This window comes from Fukomys damarensis, unplaced genomic scaffold (assembly GCF_012274545.1).
Source record: "Fukomys damarensis isolate Sample0158 unplaced genomic scaffold, DMR_v1.0_HiC HiC_scaffold_5, whole genome shotgun sequence".
NCBI classification, from domain to species: domain Eukaryota; kingdom Metazoa; phylum Chordata; class Mammalia; order Rodentia; family Bathyergidae; genus Fukomys; species Fukomys damarensis.
In genome coordinates, this window is record NW_022900917.1 from 67,779,855 (window position 1) to 67,796,298 (window position 16,444).

The following is a 16,444-nucleotide window of genomic DNA, read 5'->3' on the forward strand; positions in this document are numbered from 1 at the left end:
TTAATTTAGCATCTGTCCAGAAGTATGTTTTCATAGGGTTTTTTTCAGATTTTTTGCAGTGTGCAGTCTTTGAATATTGATCTGTACATTGGGCACTGTGCTAAGTCTTGGAGTATAAAGTCAACAGGAAATGTTACCTCCTCTCCCTCTTTTTTTTCTTTTGATGCTGGGGATTGACTTTGTGGCCTTTCCATCAAACTACATACCCAACTCCTCTTTTTATTTTTTATTTTGAGACAGGGCATCACTAAGTCATTAAAATGCCCAGAGTGGGCTTGAACTTGTGATCCTCCTGCCTTGGCCTCCCAGAATTCTGGGATTGCAGGCCACCAAGCCCAGATTCTTTTCAAGAATTAAGTCCAGGGAGAAAGGTGGTGCAGCCAAAAAAACTGTATTGAGAGCAGCAATTACGGTTCTTATAGGCTACAAAGAGGAAGAGCCTAGTAAAGCTGGAGAGTTTGAGAGTCCTCATGGCGAAGGTGTTGATTGTTCATCAGTGCAGTACAGCCATTTCTGCCCATGAGAACAATGTGGGCAAAACCCCCAGGAGGCACAGTGTGGTGCACGAGGTGGCGGCCCATGGCTTCATTTCAGGAGGGAAAAGGAGCGTGGCGTAGGCCTTCCCTTGTTTCTACCTGCTACCAAGCCTACTAATAACTAGAGGGGCTAGGCCAGTTAGTCCTATTTACCTGACAGTTTTCAGGTACTTAGTTTGAAGAAATTTATTGTAAGAGTAATTGCCTTAAAAAAAAAAAAGCCCTGAAAGCATTTTCTTTGTGTTTCAAGATAGGTATGACTAGGACCTCTTATGACTATAATAGTGCTTATATTTGATTATACACTTTCTGGCTACCTAGTAAAGCTGAAATGAAAATACTTTTCATTCCAAATGATACTCAGAGAATAGTTTTCATTGATGTGTTTTAAATTATTTTTTTCAGCTGATACAGCCAGTATAAGCAGTTTGAGTCTGTCTACAGGATATACAAAGCGTATTGCCTTCCTATTTGACTCAACTCTTACTGCCTTCTTAATGATGGGAAATCTTTCACCAGTAAGTCATGTAGTTGTTTAAGTACAAGGATGTTTAAACTAAAAATTAGCTATCCAGTTGTCATAATTACTTTTCTCTCATTTCTGAGACAAAATACCCAATGCCCAAAGTTAAAGGGGAAAAGGTTTATTTAGCTCACCATTTGTAGAGGTTTCAGTCCATAATCACTCCCAGAAGAGTGGCACATGGCAGAGGGCAACAGTTCATAGTGGTGGAAGACAGCAAAAACAACAAGGGAGAAGACAAGCCTTTCTTTCCCTTATATTGTATTCAGGCTCCTGGGATTAGGGAGGTGCCAAACCAGTCAGTGGGCTGATTTAGTAATCACACACTCTTAATTCCAGCATCACTCATTCAGCCACATATGACTGCAAGAGGCTTTGGCGGGGACATCCAGACCCATATCATAACACCAATAATTTAATGCTTTTATATCTTTTTTAAGTACTATATTTTTCCTGAAAACACAACTATGTCTGTTTGGTATTCCATAGAGGCGTGTCATTGCTGTTAGTAAGGATTGTTTTTGTAATTGGAAAAATCAGATCCTTATCTCACCCCCTTTAAGTTTAAATATAATGGAAAGTATATAACATAAATCTGTTTAGTATGATTAAGGAAAACTAAAACTTTAATATATTTTGTTTTTTTGCAGAACTTGAAAAGTCATGCAGTCACAATGTTTGAAGTAGGCAAACTCTCAGATGAGTCTCTAGACAGCTTTCTTATAGAACTAGAAAAGGTAAATTTATATTGTATATCTGGAGATAACAGGGCATTCGGAACCTTTCTGTGCTTGATAAGAAATTGGTTATGCTGATCTTACGAATTGTTGATATATTCTTGCTCATTCTTATCTAATTCCCTGCCTTAATACTGTGATAGATATTTAGAATAAAGTGAGTTGATGTGTCAGGATGGCCGAGCGGTCTAAGGCGCTGCGTTCAGAATTAAGTGAGTTGGATGAATGAATTTTATGATTTTTTTTTTTTTTTTTTTTTTTTTTTTTTTTTGGTAAAGTGATATGTCTACCTCATCGAACATTGTAATGATATAAAGAGAAATGGGACATAGTAATCTTAGTCTGTGTGTAAATTTTTTTTAAGTGAAAGTTTTCTAAATAACCTCTCATTTTTTCTGGTATGACCCATAAGATCCCCCTTTGAGCAGTTTTATTTGAAGTTTTTGTTCCATTTATCTTGAATCTGGATCAATGTCCCTGGGTGTCATGTTATGTCCATGCTTACCGTCCCTTTTAGTGACTTGAAGACTTCAGCCATAATTGCTCTTAGCCATCTTTTCCCTGTGAGTACAGCCCTAGTTTTCCTTAGCTGTACAACTTGTACCCTTGATTGGTGTTTTTTATTCCTTGGGTATCTTATTCTGTCCTTTACTTTTCTTTGTATGCAAATAGTTTGTGTGTCGAATCTATTCCTTCACTAATAATTTTAGTACCTTTTGTGCTTTAGTAATGAATTCTATATATTAAAAAATGTGCTATTTAGAGAATTTGTGAGGATTTGGTACTTTTTATCTTTTGAAAAAAACTAACATTTTTTCATAGCTGCTTCTTTGTAGAATTCTTCTTTGATTAGTGCAGAAATAGATCTAAGCTGACTCTTGCTATTAATGTTCTCCTGTGTTCCTCCTGCACATTTTAAGTTGTTATTTCCTGATTTTTATCTTTCTTACATCAGTTAGACTCAGTTGTCAATTCCAGTTCCAAGATCATTTCTGTACTTTTACTTATTCATATATGCTCCTCCTCGTCCTCCTCGTCCTCGTCCTCGTCCTCCTCCTCCTCCTCCTCCTCCTCCTCCTCCTTCTCCTCCTCCTTCTCTCCCTCTCTCTCCTTTCCCTCCTCTCCCTCTTCTCCCTCCTCCTCCTCTTTCTTCTTCTCCTTCTATCATTAAAATTTAGTTCTAAAAGTGTTTTTTAGCTGGGCACGGTGGCACATGCCTGTAATTCCAGCACTTCATAGGCTGAGGCAGGAGAATCATGAGTTCAAGACCTGTCTTATCAATGTAGGAAGACACTGAAACAAAAAAATCAAAAAATTTAAGAAGCACGATCTTGAGATCTTGATTAAACATGTTTGACCTTGTTAATTTAATGTTGATTTAATTATTTGCTGCTGTAGACCTGTGCTTCCATTTTCTGCGTTTATACCTGGGACATAAATGTTTTTCTATACTAAACAGCTTATTGACTCAGTGTCCAAAGAGCATTGTTAAGTCTAAGGGTTCTGAAGTTGGGTTTTGCCTGTCTGGTCTGTAATTCTTTCCTTATCTCCTAGAGAGGTCGTAGTACATAGGAGACACTTGGTAAATCCTTGTTGAATGAGTTTAAACTGTGTGTTCAGCAGTGGCAAACAGCTATATTGAATCACATACTCCAGTGTACCTTGTAACTGATGATTAAAAATTGTGAACAGAATGTTAAAAATTTTAGAAGTATAATTGGTGGATTGGTGACTTCTCTGGATGAAGCAAGATATGGTTTTAAAAATTTTTTAAGTGTTCTAATGAAATCACAACTGGGCCATATAACTTATATAATGATATAATTTAGTAGTATTTAGTTGCTATAGTTTTACTTACTGGAGTAACTTCTATCATCATCAAGGATAGTAAAATTGGAAACAGCAGAGATTAAGATTATTTGTTTGAGCATTGTCTAAATGCTATTTAATCTGTTGATTTTGAATAATGTCCTACTAGCTCTGTCACATGATTATTTATTAGAACGGCATAAAATCGATGTTTGTTGTAAAATCTGTTTTCTCTCGGTTTAGGTTCAGAGCACCGGTGAAGGAGAAGCACAGAGATACTTTGATCATGCACTTACTCTGAGAAACACAATATTGTTTCTTCGTCATAATAAAGATCTAGTTGCACAGACTGCTCAGCCAGACCAACCCAATTATGGTATGATAATTGCACTTGGTTTTGAAGACGTGATTGTATGGTGCTTTTTTCCTAAGACATTAAATAGATCATGCTTATTACTTATTTAATATTACTTATACAATATTATTTATTTAATAATTTTTCTGTAGAGAGTGTACTCAGTTTATAACAAGTGGCATGCCTTATGAATTTCATTGCTTGTCATTTGTTTATTCTCATGTGCCACTGATAGTTGTGTTTTTTAATGTTTAGTACCTACAGAAAAGGGGTGGAGAGAGTACATAAGTAGGTGAAATTGAGAAACAGTGTAAGCTGTGAGAGGTTATTTAGTTAATATAGGGAGCATAATAGTTTAAAAATTTCACATTCTGTTGTAAGAGTAAAAATAATAAGCAGGAACATCTATTCATATGCTACTGTAATATTCACTAAAGTATTGTACTTAAAGGAAACAGATAATCTTTTAAATATAAAATAAGTAGTAGCAGTTTTTTTTTGTTTTTTGAGACAGGGTCTCACTATGTAGTTGAGACTGACCTGGAATTCATTATGTAGCCCAGGGTGGTCTCGAACTCATAGCGATCCTCCTGCCTCAGCCTCCCGATTACAGGTGGGATTACAGGCGTGCGCCACCATGCCCAGGTAGTAGTAGCAATTTTAGTGTGTTGATGGACTGTAATGTGGTTATTGCCCTCATAGCCCCTTTTTTGTGATGACGAGGGTTCCCAAACTGCAGTTGAACTAATAGTACCGGCGTCTCTACTTAGAGATCTCTACTGTTAAATCTTGAAGGGTGGAAGGGCACTTAGGAATGTGTGTTTCAAAGAAGGTGATTCCAGTGATCCTCTGGCCTTGAGTACTGCTGATAGAAGTGCTGGCTCATGTCCTTGGGCATTTGCAAGAGCTGGATCTTGGGACTGTGTAAATCCTCAGTGTTCTATGACATTTAATTTCAGTCACTTATTTACCTAAAGATTCTTTTTTGGCCAAGAGTCATCAGATTCTTAGTCATGTTTATGTTCATTTCATTTCTTTCACAGCATCTGGCTCTTTTCAATTCATTTTAACCCATGAAGGAATCTCCTGACAATGAACCAGAGTTGTTGAGTAAGGGGCAGCAAAGCTGAGCTGAGTTGAGGCCGGAGCCACTGTATATCCAGTGACTCTGGGCTTTTTTCCACTCATGTCTTTTGGGTATGTCTCAGTGTACTTAATCAAACACAACTTTCTGTGTTCTTCTAGATTGTGTTTTCCTTCTTTCCTCAGCCACCCACTCATCATTTTACTTTGGGCTGCATCCTTTGCTCCAGCCAGACTTGTTACTTTGTAGAAGCCACATCTTTGCTGGCCTCTGCTTATTCTTGAGGTGTAGACCAGGTGCCCTTCCTGCCATTTACTGTAGGACTCTTTCTCTTCCATTCAATCACAGACTCCGGCCTCTTCATCAGTTTATAGAGCCATTGTAAGAATACAAATAATCTAATTACTTTTGACCCAAATTTTGTGAGTAAGTTGTTGTCATGACCTTTTGCCCCTGAATTGTTCAGGGTGTATTTCTTCAGGTACAAGTATTCTCTTACATCAGCTTCACAAGATTTAATATTGATACTATGATTGCATTCTAGTTTGTCAGTTGGCCTAATGTTAGCATTTTTCTCTCTAAGTACAGGATATAGTTTAGGACTAAGTATTGTATTTGATCGTCTTGCCTCTTCTTCTCTTGATTCTACAACAAATCCATAACATTTTTCTTTTATGACATTCCTATTTCTAAGAGAGTAATCTCCATCTTTTGTTAGTCTTTCTGGAAAGTTTTCATTCTGGAGGAGCGTGATGTTTTGCCATGATTACACTCAGGTTATGTATTCCTGTCTAGCACATTACACAGACAGGAATAGACACAGCATGCCATGTCTTTCTACAGATGTGATATCTGGATGTGTGTGATACTTTTCTTCCTGCCATTGGTTATGTTAATTTTGTAAAAGGTGAAAGAAAGATTTATATGATCTGCAGAGAAACCAGAGTATGGCGATGTTAATTTTGATCAGTTAATGGGACAATACTTTAATGCCATGTAAGTAGTCTCTAAAGCATTTTTCACCCTTGAATTAGCATCCATTGAGTTTTTGGCCTGCACTCCAAATTGGTATTTTTTCCCCCAAACTTCATCATTTCTTCCATATTTTACAGCTGAGATGAGGCTTTCTCTTTCTCAGTATGGATTTATGAATTCCTATTTTTTCAGTGGTTTATAATTAGTCATTATTGTCTTGGTTATTTTTGTGTTCCCACTGGCTGCTGTCTTGTTGTGACATGCTGATACTCTTTTCTTTCTTTCCTTTTGTTTTTGAGCCATTTCATGTCTTCTGGAAACACAGAAAGATCTGACATGATCTTGTACTTATTAGGCTGTTTCCTGTGCACTTATTTGCAGGTTTCTTTCCTGGGGAATGGTTTGAGACAAAAAAGACCCTGGTGCTAGTTGTGCACAATGGTTCTAGGCCCTTTGAGCAGGCCACTTTTTAAAAGATGCATTCTTGTTTGAAGGAAGGAAGAGCTGGCCAACTGATTTGAAGTTTCTTTCCAACTTAAATATCTCTCTTTAGAGAACCACGGGATTCGGTGTTTTCTTCAAGGATTAAGAAGAGGAATGCTTAAAATCCACCCTGAGACGATGCTTTATAGACTAGCTGTCTAGAGCGGCAGATTTCTGAAGGAGGACATTTATCCCTATGTAAAATCAGAACTGGGCTGTGATTCTTTTTCTGCTGGAAACTGGAGAAAGGACAGGGCTTCCCCAGCATTTAGGGTGCTGCAGTGTGCCATGGCTGGTCATGGAGATTGGGAGAGAGGTGAATTCCTTGCATTTGTTAAAGTGACAGCTGTCTTTCTAGATCAGAGAATGAAAGTGCTAACTTTAAATCTGAAAGTGTCTTAGTGGCTTCCTTAGGAAATTTGGTTCTTCTTGATAGAGTCATCCTACCATTTAAAAATACTTAAAATCTCAAGGCTCTTATCAACCAGTTCCTCTTCCATGTTTTTGTTTCACATGGTCATTCTTTTATTCTCTGTGTGCTCATTCACAACTCAGGTTTTCCTCTGGATCTCTTACGCTGTGAAAGCCTTCTTGGTTTGGATCCTGCAACTTGCAGCAGAGTTCTAAACAAAAACTACATGCTGCTGGTTTCCATGGCTCCTCTCACTAATGAGATCCGGCCCATCAGCAGCTGCACCCCTCAGGTAAGGGACCCACCTGGAAAATCCTCTTGGAAGCTCCATCACTTCACTAAGGAAATGAGTGGTTTTATTTCCTCATTCTAACTTGCAGATACCAAGTGTTTAAAACATTGACTCAGAAAGCAGTTTTGTATTTTGTGCTATTGTAAGGTGATGTTATATTTAAATTGTGAAGTCTGATGGGTATATTTATGTATCATTTAGTGATTTGTGACACATTAGATTAACATTTTATTCATGTACAAAGTATTTTAAAGAGAAATTTTGGGGGTGTCCCAGAAGGAAGCCTAGATCACTTTGAGGAATAAGTTTAGGAAAAAGCAAATGTTTTTCTTAGAACTGGGGCTGTGGTGTTTGAAAGTTAGAACTCTAGCTATGGAATTTATTTGTGAGAATTATTTCTGGTTTGTTACTTTAAAAAAATAAATCAGTTGCAATTACTTTGTGTATATTTAGCAAGGAAGCTGTGGCAGGTACCGTTTTCAGAGTATGGCGATTATGTTGCTGCTCCATGTCTCCTGGTTTCCAAGAGGTTCCAGGTTTCATGGTGGAGAAGAAAGCCATGGTATCTCATGTGAAGCTGTTGATGGAGTGTGTGCCACTCTAGTTGCCTCAGGGAGTACCTGTACCCACACCAAAGTTTGGCCTCATCCACTACTTAGTGGGAATGGTGCTAGATTTGCAGTTAGCCAGTTTTTTGTATTATTCTTTATGCACACACACACATACACACCCACCCACACACCCTTTATGACCTGTAGGCATGGTGGGAGTCCATGAACTGTCTGAATAAATGGAAAAGTGGCTGCAGGGATGATAGTATCCTCTGGAACATTACATCCGATTAATGATAGTGACAACTCTTTAACACATAGCTTACTATGCGACAGGTGCCATTTGAGGCCTTTTGAGCAATCTTGCAACACCTTCATGAGGTAGATAGTTTATTGCTCTTTTCAGATTGAGCAGAACAAGGCCCAGAGAGCTTAAGTAACTTTCTTCAGGTGATAAAAGAATGATGTCTAGGTTCAGACCCAGGCCATTTGCTCCCAAGCTTAGTTTCCTAATTGTGGTGGTGTGGTGTGCCTCCTTAATTCCAAATCCAGCTGAAAGGATTTTGGTGGAGCATGTAACATTTATTATCATCAGGATAGTGGCAATTAAAATTTGTGGGACATTTGTTATTTAGAAGGCTGTACTTGGTCACTTGTAAATTTTGACTTCTGTAGATAAGTATTACATCTTTGTCTTACCTGTGTTGTGACTGTAGCATATCGGACCAGCTATCCCAGAAGTCAGTTCTGTTTGGTTTAAACTGTATATTTACCATATCACTGGGCAAGGACCACCATCTCTTTTACTATCAAAAGGTACAAGACTTCGAAAACTGCCAGACATATTCCAGGTATGTATGAGGGCCCTTTATTTATTTTCTAATTTATTTATTTTATTTTTGTGTGTGATGTTGGGAATGGACCCATAGTCTTACACAAGCTATATGAGGTTTATACCCCTGAGCTACACCCCTAGCCCAGGATTTTTTATTTTTTAAAATTGTTTTTACTTTTGAAGAGGGTAGACATTGGTGAGTAATATTATAGATAACTTTCTTAATTTTGTTGTTCTTTCTAAATGCCATTCTATCTGTTACTCATCTCTTTCTAATAGGGTTACGACCGCTTGCTCATCACATCTTGGGGTCATGATCCTGGTGTAGTTCCTACATCAAACGTTCTCACAATGTTGAGTGATGCTTTAACACATTCTGCAGTTTTAATTCAGGTATACTTATTTCATTTGAAAACCTCACTATCAGATTTTTATCATTAAGAGCATACTTTGTCTAGCTTTTTCTGAGTTGTAATCATTTGTCATTTACTTATAAAGTGGCGATGTAAGAAATCAAGAGCTCTGGACTTCAGTCTTGGGTCTTCGGCAGTGTGGGGGAGGTAGGAGCAACGTAGACTCTGAGCTTGGGCCCAGGTTTGAAGTGCAGCCTCATGTTTTACTGGCTGTGGGCTGGTTTTTTACCAACTTAATATGTTTTGGTAGGCTTTAGTGTATTTACAGATTTGTATAGTTGTCATCGTACTTGATTGTAGAATATTTTTAGCACCCCAGGTACACTGTACTATTTAGTTATCACACTCATGCCTTTCCCCTACCCCTAAACAATGCTGTTGTGTCTGTAGGTTTGCCTATTCTGAGCATTTCATGTACATGAAATCCTATGAAACATTGTTTTATATGATTGTCTTCCTTCACTTAACATATGAAAGATTTATCATATTGCACATATGTCAGTTCTTTATTCCTTTTTATGACCAAGTAGTAGTCCATTGTTTGGATAAGCCACATTTGTTTATCCGTTCATTAGTTGATGGGCACCTTTGGGTACCGTGACTAGCACTGCTATGCACACGCATGTATGAGTTTTGTGTAACTATGTATTTTTATTTTTCTTGGGTACATACCAAGGGGTGGTATTGCTGGGTCAGATTGTGACTCTGCATGTAACAATTGAAAGCAGCCAGGCTGTCTTCCAAAATATCTGCACCATCTGACTTTCCTACTAGTACTTGTAACTACCTGACTTGATTATAGCCAGCTTAATGAGTATGATGTGCATGCTTCTCATCGCAGTTATTTATGTTTTCCTGCTAATTAGTAATGTTGAGCCTCTTTATGTGCTTACTGGACTGTGTGATATTTTTGTGATACTCCTTTGTTTCCCATCTGAAAAATAGAGATTGCAAATCTGCTGTAAAATGACAAAAAAGATAGCACCTGATGATTAGGTAGGAAATGTATATTTGAGAGTTGTCAAGAGAGTGAAATGAGAGTGAAATGTTCATGTGAAGTGTGTGTAGCATGCTTTCTGGTACACAGTAGTTTGATTCATTCCTTCATTCATTTTGGTACTGGGGATCAAACTCAGGACTTTGTGCTTGCGAGGCAAGCATGGTGTGGTGCCACTGAGCTACACCCCACAGCTCACAGTAGGTTCTTGATAGAGCTTTTAATGAACCACATGTCTTTGCCTGTCATTGGTCTTCTTAGGCTGAGGAAAAGAGTGTCTGAAGAGGTCGTTGACGGAAGCTGATCGCACACAGTCAGAGCCAGTAAAGGACGCTAAAGTGGTGGCCATGGTGGTGGAGGAGAGGAAGGGAGGGAGCAGTGGTGACTGACTTCCCCTTCCTGTTGCTGGCTTGGGTCAGCCCTTGACTTCTTTGAGCTTTAGAAATATATTCTAAGTGTTTTATGAGTATGATTTCTCTTGGATAGACCAGGATTTCTTGAATTTGAGTAACGCAGTATATGAGTCTCTTACAGTGTTACATTTTCTCTCATAATGGTGCTAAATACATATAAACACAAAGGTAAATTCTCCATACATAACTGTAAGCCCAAACCAAATTTAGGAATTAAATATATGCAAACTGTTTAAAACTAAAAAGTTAAAATGAATATTAGTTGAAGGTGATAGATGAAAGCACATTATTTGTAAAAAGAGAGTAGAGTGGGACTCAGATTCTTTAAACTAATTTTTCATTTAATAGTACAGTTACGTGGTTCTGGTACTATATCCAGTTTCCACTCCGCACCTCTGCTCCAAATGAGAATCACATTTATTAGCTTCTGCTGTGTCCATTTATGCAAATGTAAGTGGTTATACACTGAAGTTCTCCATGCTGTTCTTGTTTATAAGTTGGAGATCTTTACATTTTATTTGTAAAATGCAGCTGCATTGAACATATGCACCATAATTTATCCAGTCCTTTCCAGGTATTGGTGGGTGTTTTGGTTGTTTCCAGTTACAGTATATGTTGTTATCCTGTTGTAGCAAAAAATCTTTGAATACTGTCTCTGCCATCCCAAGGTACAAACTTGGGCTTTGCATTCCTGGTCTGTGGCCTGCAGCAATTGTAGGGATTCTTCTGAGTTTTTCTCTCTCAGAACTACAGCCAAGCCTTGTGCATGGGGCCTTTGACTTTATTCATTCAGTCTTTGCCTGGCTCACCCTTCCCTGACTTACCTGTTAGTCTGGCAGCCTCCGTTTTTTTCATATGCTCAATTTGAGAAACATCATCTTGTAAGTTAATACACAGGTAAGATTGTCATTGTTGGCTGTAGAAAACTAGAAAATTGTTGAGAACATTTTGGTGGAGTGTTAATGTGAAATGTACCATTAAGTGGCACAACCTTATTTATTGCTTGCATATCAGGTATTGGAAATGTGGGTTTCTTGTATACCTTTCAACCTTTGTTTCTTTGTTTAGGGACATGGTTTGTATGGGATAGGAGAAACTGTCCATGTACCGTTTCCATTTGATGAAACAGAACTACAAGGAGGTACTTTTTGAATTGTATCCATTTGACTTTATCATTAATTATATCAATAATTCAGTGGAAAACATAACAGGAGTAAATTCTTGAAAGTTACAGAGTATCAGCAAAGGGTATATTCTGTTATGTGCCTTTCTCCCAAGAACTGATAGATTAATACCCATTTAGGACTTTTGAAAGAACATTGTTGTGGAGGTGAAGAGAACGACTAGATATTTGGCTAGTTGGAAGACTAAATTTTCAGTATGTTTAGGCTTTTAGTTTCTTTTATTGTTTGTTTACTTGAAGGTTGAGGGAGAAAATAAGCCATAGAGAAGATTTTATACTTAGACAATTTTATATTTTCCCCCTATATTGTATATATATTCATTTCAGAGGCTTTTCAAAGGATTCAGTGCAGAATTTTCAGTGTCATTTGCAGATTACTCAATCTGCATGTGTGTGCATGTACATACAGGCTGCTGCTGGAGTTTTAATGACTTGTATTTTAATTTTTAGTCAACTTTGTAAAAATTTATGTAATTTAAAAGCAAATGCTAATGAACATTTTCATTACCACCTTCTAGTTCACAGAGCACTTGCATATATTTCTCGTTTCAGCATTTGTCTTTGCTGTTAAGTTTTGTTTTTGCTCTTAGAGGGGATTTGAGTGTCTGCTGGGTTGTGCCATATCAAGCTAGTGAGGAAGGAGGGTGTAGGGTGGGAAGGGCCCTATCAGTATTGTTTCTTTGTGCTGTTGGGTGTGAGCTATAGTACATTGGATGCAGGACGCTCAAAGAATTTCTTAAAAGCAAATCCTTTGTCCTTTTCTAATATAGAAGATAACTTTTCTCTGAATATTAACAAGTTGAATACAGTTGTCCCTTGGTATTATGGGAACTGGTTCCAAGAGTCTCCCCACACAGGGCATATCAGACTCTACAGATGCTCAAGTTCCTTACATAAAGTGATATGATATTTGCATATGTTTACATACAGCCTATAAACTCCATTATACTTAAACATCATTTCCATATTATATATATTGAATACATGTTATATAAATGCAGTGTAAATAGTTGTCATACTGTATGGTTTAGGGAAAAATGATTTGAAAAGTCTGTATGTGTTCAGTATATATTTTTTTCAAATATTTTAGATCTGTGGTAGTTGCCTCTGGATATGGAACCCTGCAGATACAGTGGGCTGATTTTATATTAAAAAATACTGTTTGATTAACACATATTTGTATAACACTTCTGCTTCCTGCTTCACGCACACACAGCTTCACAGTAATCTATTTTCCTGATTTTTAGAGCCATATTGATGGGTTTTAGAGAATATTGACTATTTCAGGTAGTTATTTTTCTTCCGAAATATTGACCATTTTTGTTTTTTGGTGCCATGAAACGAACTCAGGACCTTGTGCTTGCAAGGCAGGCACGGTGTCACTGAGCTAAATCCCCAGCCCAACCACTATTTTTCTTTTTCTCCCAAAGTACAGGATAATGAATTTCATAAGTATCACTTTCCTTTTTACATGGCTAGAAGCCATGTTGAAGTCTCATGTTTGAAATTAAGATACATTTTTCTGCTTGTTGTGAATAAGTATGTCCTTATTCAGAAATGTATACTTCCCCACAACCTAATTTGGTATTTAATTCTCTTAATACCTTTTTTGTTAAATTCTAAAGAAAAAATAATTGTTTACTTGAATATACTGTACAGGATAGTGATAGCAGGATCTTAAGTTTTATAAAATACTAAGAACTAATGGGCACTTATTGCCTTGAAAGATTATTGTATGAATTATAAAAAAGTCAGATGTGATGGTGCACACCTGTAATTCCACCACTCTGGGAGGCAGAGCCCAGCCTGGGGAACTCAGTAATTTCGTGAGACTGTTTCAAAATAAAAAATAAAAGGACTATGGATATAGGTCATTGCGAAGGGCCTGAGTTCAATACCCAACACTGGAAAGAAAAGAAAAAAAAAAGTTATCTTCTAATAAGGATAGAGAGCATCTTTCTCACATTCACATATTTATGAAAATTCTAGCTCATAGCTAAGTAATTTATTAGCATATGATTTCAGTACACTGTTAGCATCGGTGTTAGTATGAATAACTACTCAAATTTTTAATACATCTCCTTATAGAAGCCCACCAAGTAAATATGCAGAGCAGGACAGAACCATGAAGAAAAGCCTAGAGGTCTGCCACAGAGTGGCCCCGTTTACTCAGCAGCACAATCCTGCAGAGGATTGTGTATGTGTTAAATGTGAATAGGGTTCTTTCTTTTTACTTTTTGCATTCACATATTTTTTTCATTGGATTCATTCTTGATAGACTAAAGCATAAAAGTAATTCACAGAATTGTTTAGTAAAGGAAAGCATATTCAGCCGCCCCACCCCTTACTACAGTAGAGATTGAATCCAAGGCCTTCTCACTGAGTGACCCCCCTGACCCCTCCTTAAATTCTGGGACAAGGTCTCACTGAATTGCCCAGTACTGAAGGAAAAAAAGGAAGCATGAGAATGCCCAGTAGTCATTCTGCCTTAGCCTCCCAGAGCGCTGGGATTATAGGTGTATATACCGCCATACCCAGCTTTGCAGTTTTGTATTCAAGTTTTTGCTGTTGTGTTATACAAGTTCCCACTAATGTGTTGTCATCTCTATTCCTAGAGTTTACTCGTGTCAGCATGGGTGTTCATAAAGCATTACAGATGTTAAGGAACAAAGTGGACTTGCAGCATTTCTGTGGCTATGTCACCATGCTGAATGCTTCTAGCCAACTTGCAAGTAGAAAACTCAGCGATGCTTCTGATGAGAAAGGTTAGCCAGCTGCTGGGCTCTTTGAGTTAAGATACCTGGTTTTTAGTTTAATAGTCTTAATATACAAAAGCAGTATACCTTTATGGGAATATTTAATTATAATTAATTTTTTATCAAAGGATAAGACAATTGGAAAAGGTCAGTTGTACGCTTGAGGAGATGTGATGACCTTGGGTTGTCATATAGAGTGGCTGTTTCTAGGCTTTGAATTAAGTTGGCCTTATGGAGCGATGATTTCAAAACTCAGGTCTTCTTTGTGCAAATGCTTCCAAAGTGAACTTAATAGTTGCTTTCCATGTTCTGTGAAGTTTGTTGTTAGAAATGTCTCTCATATTTATTTTTTGCCAAGGGCCAGGGATTTAGCTCAGTGGCACTGTGCCTGCCTGAGTTTGGTCCCTGGTACCAGAAAAAAAAAAAAAATTTTTCCCCTCTCATTTTTGATTCTGTATAACTGCTGATCCAGTCTGGATCTTGCTACCTGAAACATGTGTTGTTGCCACCATTTCCTACTTGGCTTTTCCTGTCTTCTTTTTCTTCTTTCCAGTCTGTCCTGCTCATTAACAGTGGTATATTCAACAAGAACACCCTGTTCTTGTTGAATTCCATTTTCAGATCACCTTTTCATGCTTACTGATTGTTTCGGCTTTGCTGTAATATTTACTTGCATATGGGTCTTGTTGCTGTGGTGCCAGCTCTGGTCCTGTGGGAGACCTTTCAGTTCAGATGCCTGTCACTGCTTAACTGTACCCCGCGAGCCTCTTACTTGAAATCCTGAGACAGTGTGATTAACATGAGCCACCCCACAGATTAGGTTGGCTCACTTTGGGTTAGATATCTACTCGTGGTTCATTGAGCTTTGGCCAGAGGTATTGGGTAGCTTTCAACAGCTAACTGTCAGATACTACAGGAGACATTTTCTGGAGAAGAGGGTGTTTCTACCATAGCTCTCATTTTTCATGTCATTCATTCCACAAGCATTTAAATAACAAATACCTGTTTAAGTGCTGGAGAAAATTGGCAAGACCTCATTTTATTCCAAGGGGTGAAACAGTAGATGAGGCAGACAGATGAGTCAGCCCACAGGGAGGTGTTGGGAGACTGATGGCTGTTTGGTGTGCTGACAGGACAGAACCACACTTGCAGCCCAGAGGAGGCAGTGTGGACTGAGCTATGAAAAATAGGAGTTAGCTAGACAAGAGGATAGTGGAGGAGTTTTGTTTGTTTTTAGGGTGGAAGCCTTTTAGGCAGGGGGAATTAGGAAACAGTAGCTCATCTTAGACAAAAGAAAAGGTTTTTGAGGAGTAGAAGATGAAAATAGAGACGTGGATAAGCCCTAGGAGACCTAAAGTTTAAAGCTGAAACAAAAGTGGAACCACAGAAGGAATTCTGAAGAGCAGTGTTGTCAGCCTGTATCCCACAAGGCCAGAAATGGCTTTAGTCATGGTTAAGTGCGGGTCTAAACTCATCCTCTGCTTTTTGAATTTTACCTTCTTTAGGCCAGTGTTTCTCACCCTCAGCACTATTTGCATTTTAAGCTGGGTAGTTCTTTGTCATGGGGATTGTACATGTAAGATGTTTAAGATCTCTAGAAATCAGGAAAATCTTGTTTCTCTACATTGCTTAATGTCTTTCGGGGAATAATTGTTCCTCTGGTTTAGAACCACTGTTTTAGGTCTTAAGTTACTCATTTCTTCCCATCATCAGCACCGTGGCTTGATGTCTTCTTTATGTCAGGACTGAGTTATTAAACAGCTCCTGCTGAGTACTGTACTGGAACCCCAGTGCTCTGTCTTCCTTTCTCTATCAGGAGAGCTGGATTTGGCATCTGGCTCAGATGTAAATGGAAGTACAGAGTCATTCGAAATGGTCATTGAGGAAGCAACTATAGATTCAGCAACAAAACAAAACTCTGGTAAGATGTGAAAAGTTCCTCGAAATATTTTAGACTGATTTCTGAGGCTTCACTTTTCTGCTAAGTTATTTGCATGTCATTTGTTATTCATATCTGTAATGGAGTTTTTAAAATGAATTTTCTAAAAAACATTGTATACTTTTTAGCCAGTTTTTTTTTTTTTTTTTTT

The 16,444-nt window shown here is 37.9% G+C and overlaps 1 protein-coding gene across 1 annotated transcript in view; it reads left to right on the plus strand.

Moving 5' to 3' along the window:
- Fam91a1 (family with sequence similarity 91 member A1) overlaps positions 1-16,444 on the plus strand; it is a 35,903-nt gene that overhangs the window by 12,671 nt on the left and 6,788 nt on the right. Inside the window, exons 13-21 of the mRNA XM_033759239.1 lie at positions 942-1,054; positions 1,710-1,796; positions 3,849-3,981; positions 7,058-7,206; positions 8,474-8,608; positions 8,872-8,985; positions 11,484-11,556; positions 14,214-14,363; positions 16,171-16,275. Of these exons, the coding sequence (XP_033615130.1) occupies positions 942-1,054; positions 1,710-1,796; positions 3,849-3,981; positions 7,058-7,206; positions 8,474-8,608; positions 8,872-8,985; positions 11,484-11,556; positions 14,214-14,363; positions 16,171-16,275 (1,059 nt within the window). The remainder of the gene's footprint in view (positions 1-941; positions 1,055-1,709; positions 1,797-3,848; positions 3,982-7,057; positions 7,207-8,473; positions 8,609-8,871; positions 8,986-11,483; positions 11,557-14,213; positions 14,364-16,170; positions 16,276-16,444) is intronic.